Raw genomic sequence first — 8301 nt, forward strand, 5'->3', positions numbered from 1 at the left:
AGTGTCAGTTGAAGGGGGGGCTGAGGTAGTGTCAGTTGAAGGGGGGACTGAGGTAGTGTCAGTTGAAGGGGGGGTGAGGTAGTGTCAGTTGAAGGGGGGGTGAGGTAGTGTCAGTTGAAGGGGGGGGACTGAGGTAGTGTCAGTTGAAGGGGGGGTGAGGTAGTGTCAGTTGAAGGGGGGGGTGAGGTAGTGTCAGTTGAAGGGGGGGGTGAGGTAGTGTCAGTTGAAGGGGGACTGAGGTAGTGACAGTTGAAGGGGGGGGACTGAGGTAGTGTCAGTTGAAGGGGGGGGGTGAGGTAGTGTCAGTTGAAGGGGGACTGAGGTAGTGTCAGTTGAAGGGGAGGTGAGGTAGTGTCAGTTGAAGGGGGGGGGTGAGGTAGTGTCAGTTGAAGGGGGGCTGAGGTAGTGACAGTTGAAGGGGGGACTGAGGTAGTGACAGTTGAAGGGGGACTGAGGTAGTGTCAGTTGAAGGGGGACTGAGGTAGTGTCAGTTGAAGGGGGGGACTGAGGTAGTGACAGTTGAAGGGGGACTGAGGTAGTGTCAGTTGAAGGGGGGGACTGAGGTAGTGACAGTTGAAGGGGGGACTGAGGTAGTGTCAGTTGAGGGGGGGGTGAGGTAGTGTCAGTTGAAGGGGGGACTGAGGTAGTGACAGTTGAAGGGGAGGTGAGGTAGTGACAGTTGAAGGGGGGACTGAGGTAGTGACAGTTGAAGGGGAGGTGAGGTAGTGACAGTTGAAGGGGGGACTGAGGTAGTGTCAGTTGGGGGGGGGGGGGGGGGGGGGGGTGTATAAGGGTCATTTTTTAAATACGGTGCCTTTTCCATCCCCAGTACTAAATCATGTTGTATTTTGTCTAAATGTGGACAAATACTAATTCCATTAGGTTTTTCATGTATAGTCAATTGTTATTTATTATTAATACAATGATATGGGCTTCTAAGTTGTTGTTTTCTACATTTTAAAAGCTTTGGTTAAAGATGTAAATTTGATTTTGCATGGGATTTGGGATGTCCCCAGTGTTGTTCATTCAACTTCAATCAAAAAAATAACTATTAAAAACATATACATTTCAAAATATGTTATTATTATTTCATTTTCCTGATCAATATCTATTGAAATCAAATATAGTTTTTATTCATTTTTTAATTATTTTGTACCAAAAATTAAGGTTTTGCTTACAATATTGCTTGTCCCTGAGATCACTGTCCACCCTGTTATGCTGTGTTAATGTCCCTTTTAAAAGAAAACCATATTTCTCAATCACATCACTCTCATGAGGTGACATCACATCAATGGAGGGGATTTCGAATGTGGTAAGCTGTGTGATTTTCTACCTCTTTTACCATCTGATTTTTATGTTTTTATCCAGTGAGTTTAATGTTGTTGACCATAACGTGTCCACCCTGTTATGCCTAAATATTGAGGAGATCAATCAAATTCAATAATTTCAAAAACAGTATTTAGTGCAAATTAGATTCCTCATCAAGTATTCATGGTCATTCTAGGCATTATGCTAACACAGGCAGGCTAAAGGCTAACTTTAACTCAAAATGTCCACCCTGTTAGTGTCCACCCTGTTATCCTTATTCAACTAACAGGGTGGACACCAACCTAACAGGGTGGACATGTATATAGTAGTGCTGTTAATCGATTACACTTTTTAATCAAGTTAATCACAATAATATTCTGAAATGAACTAGATTAATCACAAGTTTAAAATACTAGTATTTACTTGTATTTTTGGGGGAGATAAAACAAAATGTAAGATAAAAGGAATAAGAAATGCATTCTGGTTTTATGTTTACGTATACTGTGTATGAATGAATGAATGAATGAATGAATGAATGGTCTTTATTTGTCATTGCTACAGTACAGGTACCAAACAACGAAATTTAGGAGGGGTGGCTCCCCTGGTGTTAGGAAAGGGAAAAAAAAAACTTTTAAAAAAGAATCACAAGAAGGGAAGGAGCTGGTTTACATAAATAAAGGCTATGTACAGCATCCACTATGCTATACTGTACAGATAGACGACTAGGGTTGTCATATTGCACAGTAGTGTTATTTCACATTTATTTAAAGTGTCGCAGTTTGCAGGCTTGAAATGTACATGTTTGTGCCTCAGCACTACACCTGATTTTTTTTTTTTCAGTCCAGCAGCTGCCATCAATCCGTCCAGACTGTCCACGGCCCAGAACCTAGGTCTTTGCTGTGTTCAGGGCCTGGACGGCCCTGTGGTAGAAGCTGTTCTTCAGTCTGTTTGTCCTTGCGCCCAAGGTCCTGAACCGCCTTTTCGAGGGCAGCCTGGTAAAGTGTTCGTACCCAGGGTGGGTCGGGTCCCTGGAGATCTTGGAGGCCTTCCTGAGACAGCGTGTGTTGTACAGCTCTTCCAGAGAGGGGAGGGGGGCGCCGGTGATCTTCTGTGCTGTTCTCACGACTCTCTGTAGCGCATTTCTCTCCGCTGTTGTGCAGCTGGAGAACCAGTTGCAGATGCCGTAGGTGAGGATGCTCTCCACTGCGCCGCGGTAGAAGGTCACCAGTATCTCCTGCTTGCTGTGTTCCTTCCTGAGGACTCTCAGGGTGTATAGCCGCTGTTGTGCCCTCTTGATGGTGGCTTTTGTGTTGTCCTTCCAGGTCAGGTCATCCCGCATGTGCATCCCCAGGAATCGGAGGGTTGAGACTCTCTCCACGCTCTCTCCGTCGATGAGCAGGGGCTGGATCTCGGACTTTTTCCTCCTGAAGTCTACGATGATTTCCTGGGTCTTTGACTTGTTCAACAGCAGGTTGTTAACCTTGCACAGCTTGCTCAGTTGCTCTACCTCATCCCTGTACGCCGCCTCGTCCCCCCCCGAGATGCATCCCACCACGGTGGTGTCGTCTGCAAACTTAACGATGGAGTTGCTGGGGTGGACGGGGGTGAAGTCGTAGGTGTAGAGGTTGTAGAGGATGGGGCTTAGCACGCAGCCCTGGGGGGACCCAGTGCTGAGTCTGAGGGCTGTGGAGGTGTGGGGGCCCACCCGCACCCTCTGGGGGCGGTCGGTCAGGAAGTCCTTGATCCATGCACATATAGAGTGTGATAGACCCAGGTCTAGTAGTTTGGTCACTAGCCTGTCTGGAAGGATGGTGTTGAAGGCGGAGCTGAAGTCCACAAAGAGCAGTCTCGCGTAGCTGTTTCCCCTCTCCAGATATATATATATATACTGTTGTTTTTAAGACTTTTGTGAGCTTTCAGGGTTAGGGTTAATATCAGTCAGGATTATAGTTTGTTTCCTCTATTTTAGGCAACGCCTTCAAGGTGTAAAGGATACAAGAAAGGGAAGGAGACAGCTCCAACAGGAGCTAGCCTGTTTAAAGGCCCAACTGGAGAAAGAAATAAGAAATAAGGAAAAGTATAAGAAAAGATACTCAAGATGTAAGACCAGCTCCTCATCCCCACGTACATTAGTCAATCGGATGCTAAGGAACCAGACGGTCACTCCATATGTCCGAAGGACACTTTCTTTTCCCTCTGCCTTAGTTGCAGACATTGCTCAGGTGTACAAAGCCTCAAGAAAGGAAAGGGTGAAGCAAACAATAGCCAAAATAACATGTGGTAGGCTTTTTTAAAAATACAGACTCCAGTCTTTTGCTTGTACTGCATTTGGATTCTCCAAGAAGAGGGGGAAGTTGTGTCTTTCTCTGAGAGGTGGTCAGGTCTGCATCCCTGATGCAAAGCTGACCACCTTTCAGAGAAAGAACAGTTCAAGGAGAGCAGAAAGCAAATCCAGTATAAATACCTTCTTTCTTTGTGATGATGTGAGTCGAATGACAACTGGACGGAAGCAGACCATCACCATGAGGAAGAAGAAGATGCAGAAGTGACTGCTTACTGACACGTTGAAAAATCTTCATAGGAGATTTGCATCTGAAAACTTAGACAGGGTGTCATACTGTCTGTTTTGTGCATGTCGGCCATTTTGGGTTGTGGCTCCTACTGATGCTGATAGGGCCACGTGCCAGTGCAAAACACATGAACATCTCCAGTTCATGGCTGACACACTCTATAGCCATGGAATTGTGGGCTCCAAGAACCTTGAGGAGATGGCTGACCACACTGTTTGTGCCACAGGAAACAAAGCCTGTGCATATGGTGACTGCGAAGAGTGCCGCCTCACCGCTCACCCGACCTTGAAAGCAGCCACGGAGGAAATTATAGAAGTTGTACAATGGTCTGTTGAAAGGATAGGTGAGGAAGAGAGGAAGACCATTACTATTAAGAAGAAGATGCAGAGCACAGAGGCAGAAATGGTTAGCAATTTTCAAGACCGTCTCTTCAAATTCCGTAAGCACCTATTTAACATTAGGTGGCAATATGTTGCTTACAGAAAGTTACGAGAAAGCCTCCAAGAGAACGAGTGCCTAATACACATTGACTTTAGTGAGAATTACTCCTGCAAATATCACAATGAGATACAGTCTGTACATTTTAGGGGATCCCACCAACAAGCAACACTGCACACTGGTGTACTGTACACCACTGAACGGACACCAGTGTCATTCTGTTCGATCTCGCCCTCACGGAGGCATGACCCACCAGCGATCTGGGCGCACCTGGAGCCTCTCCTGGAGATGGTGAAGACCAAGTTCCCTAAGGTGGAAAGGCTTCACTTCTTCAGTGATGGCCCAGCAACACAGTACACAGTACACAAGGTCACAGTGCTCTGACTCCTGTTAAGGGCACAATGAGGATGCACCAGGTAATCAGCCTCTTACCTGGGCAAATCAAGTATAGGGACATCAGTTGTTTCTGTCAGAGGAAGGATGGTCGACTGGATTGCGCCTGCTTTGAGCTTAAAGTTACTACTCTGGATGGAGTTCCAGTGACACCCCCAACGCAGAAGAGAGAGACCTCATGGCGACCAGAAGCAGTTGACAGCAAGTACATTGGAGAGTGGTGTGTTGTCAAGTATGACAATGACGTGTACCCCGGTATTATCATGTATGTGGAGGAGAATAGCATTCGAGTGAAGTGCATGCATCGCAATGGGGTGAACAAATATTTCTGGCCAAAACCACGTGAAGATGTCAGCTGGTATGCAGATGACCAACTTCTGTGTCTCATACCCGAGCCACAGGCACTCAACAAGCGTTCTTTCCAACTGGAGAAATCCACATGGAAATATCTAGAAGACAACTAGAAATGTGTTAGGGGTCTGGAGCTGGGGCTGGACTTTGGTCTGCTCCTTTTACACTAGTGGGGGCCCCATGTCAGAGCTTGTAAAGAGGAGTCTATCACATACATGCATGCCCGCGCAAACACACTCATATACACACACACACACACACACACACACACAAACAAAGTTATTTTCCTTTTTGTGTTCTTCCAGTTCTTCCTTGGTCCATTATAAACCAATTGTATTCATGTTAGAATTAATAAAATTCATTAAATCACATTGGGGTTTTGGAATTTGTTTGTTTTGTCCACCCTGTTATGCTACTGTGTCCACCCTGTTAGACCTCTGTCCACCCTGTTATGTTGGTATTTTTATCTCATAGTTTAATTAAATTACCAAATAGCAAGTGTATATTTATAGTTACATAAAGATATGGAATGGGTTGATTACAACTTTGAGTAATTCTTATCATAATTCACTTTAATTAAGAAAGAAAGTAGAAGAATATGTCCCTTTCTCATAATGTGCACTTGTTTTTCTCAATATATGCTGTTAAAAATTATTTAATTGTAAAAAATAATAATTTTGGATTAGAGTGAGGGACATACAATTCCTATAAAAAAATGTATTTTAATAGCAATCATGCACTGAAAACACAATGAAACAATTATGTCTATGTCCATAACAGGGTGGACATATTCCATGTGACACATGTTGTTAATATATCTAAATGTAATACAATTTAGGTGCCTGAGCTCGACCACTATGTTTTTCAGCAAGTTAGATATGTCCTTTATATAATAGAACATTAAAATATAGGTAAATCAATCATTTATTTTTCACAAGTTATGAAGTCCAAAAGGCACCGTATAAAAAAAATTACCCATAAAATCGAATTACATGAATAGGCCTACTGGTAGCTTACAATTAATTTTTACTGATCTCATGTTGATGCCAATTGCTGTCACATGCACTATACACAGTCAGTGAACCTTGAACATCGCATGTTATTGATAAGAATTCCCAATAGTAACCTACATTTCCAAACACTGAATTGTTGCATGTTCACCACAGTCAGTGCCTCAAGTAAAGGCAAGTAGGCAGTATTATTTACGTCACCGCGACGCTGGCAGTGACGGCTCACCGACTCCTCCTCGCCTTACCTTTGGCTGTCCATCGTCACAGCCCTTAACAGCCCTCATCAGGACCAGAGATGACACTCCTGTGACCGAGGCTGGAGAGAGCAACTTCTATCAACTCGAACTAGCCCACTAAACCTTTAAGCGACACGTTTTGGACACACCGGGGTGGGGAACTGGTTTAGATCGCCTGCGTGACGCGTGTCGTGTGTTTACAACTTGACTTTGTAGAGGAAAGAAAGCAAACAAACCGTTCTCATTCAACAACCAACCAACTAACAGTTCTGTGGACATTTCGTGGCTGTGGCTTTTCCCTTATGTCCCGAAAATCGAGCGACAATGACTATAATCTTCGTAGTATGAGCAACCTGATGGGGGAGAGGAGGAAGAAAGTGAACGATGATGGAGAGCGGAGTCTCATCAAAGCTCCGTCCAACGCGAGCATCAACAGCCAGGCAGCAGCCTCTGCCGCCAGTACCACAGCCTCTACAAGTGCAACATCCACCGGGGACTTGGAGAGAGCCGCCCGCAAACAGTTCCAGCAGGATGTCACACCGGCGTTTGTCTACGTGCTGGCCGTGTTCTCCGCGCTGGGGGGCTTTCTGTTCGGCTACGACACCGGGGTGATCTCGGGAGCTATGATCCTACTCAAGAAGGAGATGAACCTGAGCGCTCTCTGGCAGGAGGTGCTGATCTCAAGTACTGTGGCTGCGGCAGCCCTGTCCGCTCTGGCTGGCGGGTTACTGAACGGGCTTTTCGGGCGCAGGGTGTGCATCCTGTTGGCAAGCTTCATGTTCACGGCCGGAGGAACAGTGTTGAGCGCCGCTCCTAATAAGGAAGTTCTCCTTGTTGGACGACTCATTGTCGGAGTGGGACTTGGTAAGGTGTTTCGTTTCTGTGACACGGTTTCACCTTAAGATAACTTGTCTAATTACTTTGTGCACACATCACACAACATACAAGTCAACTATAATGTATAACGACAACGAATAAAACAAATGACCTTAGCAAAAACTCACCTGTAGCCCAACCTATAGAGTCCTGCATCTAGGCTACTACTTACTACCTTGATGGAGTTCCCGCCAAGCATGTGCACGTGCATGCACAACATACCGATATAATAATAATAATAATAATAATAATAATAATAATAATAATAATAGTAATAATAATAACTTCGATTTCTATAGCGCCTTTCATAAAACCCAAGGACCCAAGGTATCATGTACCAATCCGATTTTGAAGGTAATATATATATATATATATATACTGAATATATATATATATATATATATACTGTATATATATATATATATATATTTCTTTAAATCAAGGTTGGTATGCGTATTCAGATTGAACAATAGGCCTTAAAGGCACGGTTGCCAAGTCTCACGCACCTGGCGCCGGGCCCATGGTGCACTTATGGTGCACGGGCCTTATTGTTTCCTCATACCTGCGAGTGCATGAAATATCAACAAAATATCGCCGTTGACTTTGATAAACGTAGTTTTTCGCAGTCCACCGCCCAAGAATCATGCATTTCCTACTTATGAGGTACTACCCATCTGATAAACTGTCTAGGATATGCTTGTTTGATATTATCTTTATTTTTCATCTGGCAGTTGAGATATCAACTGAAGACTTTATTAGGAACACCTGCACACCTTCTCATTCATTCAGGTAGTGTAATGGAATGGGGAATGTTTTCTTGGCACACCGTTAATGCCAATCATCGCTTGAATGCCACAGCTTATTTGAGTATTGTTGCTGACCATGTGCATCCCTTCATGGCCATAATGTACCCATCTTCTAATGGCTACTTCCAGCCTGATAATGAACCATTCACAAAGCAAAAGTCGTCTCAAACTGGTTTCATGAACACGATAATGAGTTCAGTGTTCTTCAGTCACCGGATCTGAATCCAATAGAACACCTTTGGGATGTGGTAGAAAAGGACATTCACAGCTTGAAAGTGTGCCTGAAAAATCTGCAGGAACTGTGTGATGCAAT

General features: G+C 44.4%; 1 protein-coding gene across 1 annotated transcript in view; it reads left to right on the forward strand.

The window, feature by feature from the left end:
- Window positions 1-6608: 6608 nt before the first annotated feature.
- Window positions 6609-8301, forward strand: part of LOC308163204 (proton myo-inositol cotransporter-like) — a gene marked incomplete at both ends in the record, with an annotated part of 62992 nt that continues 61299 nt past the window's right edge. The window contains one exon of the mRNA XM_080537376.1: window positions 6609-7170. Within this exon, the coding sequence (XP_080393502.1) occupies window positions 6609-7170 (562 nt within the window). The remainder of the gene's footprint in view (window positions 7171-8301) is intronic.

Source organism: Nansenia antarctica (genome assembly GCF_963989245.1).
Source record: "Nansenia antarctica genome assembly, chromosome: 8".
In the NCBI taxonomy this organism is placed as follows: Eukaryota; Metazoa; Chordata; class Actinopteri; order Argentiniformes; family Microstomatidae; genus Nansenia; species Nansenia antarctica.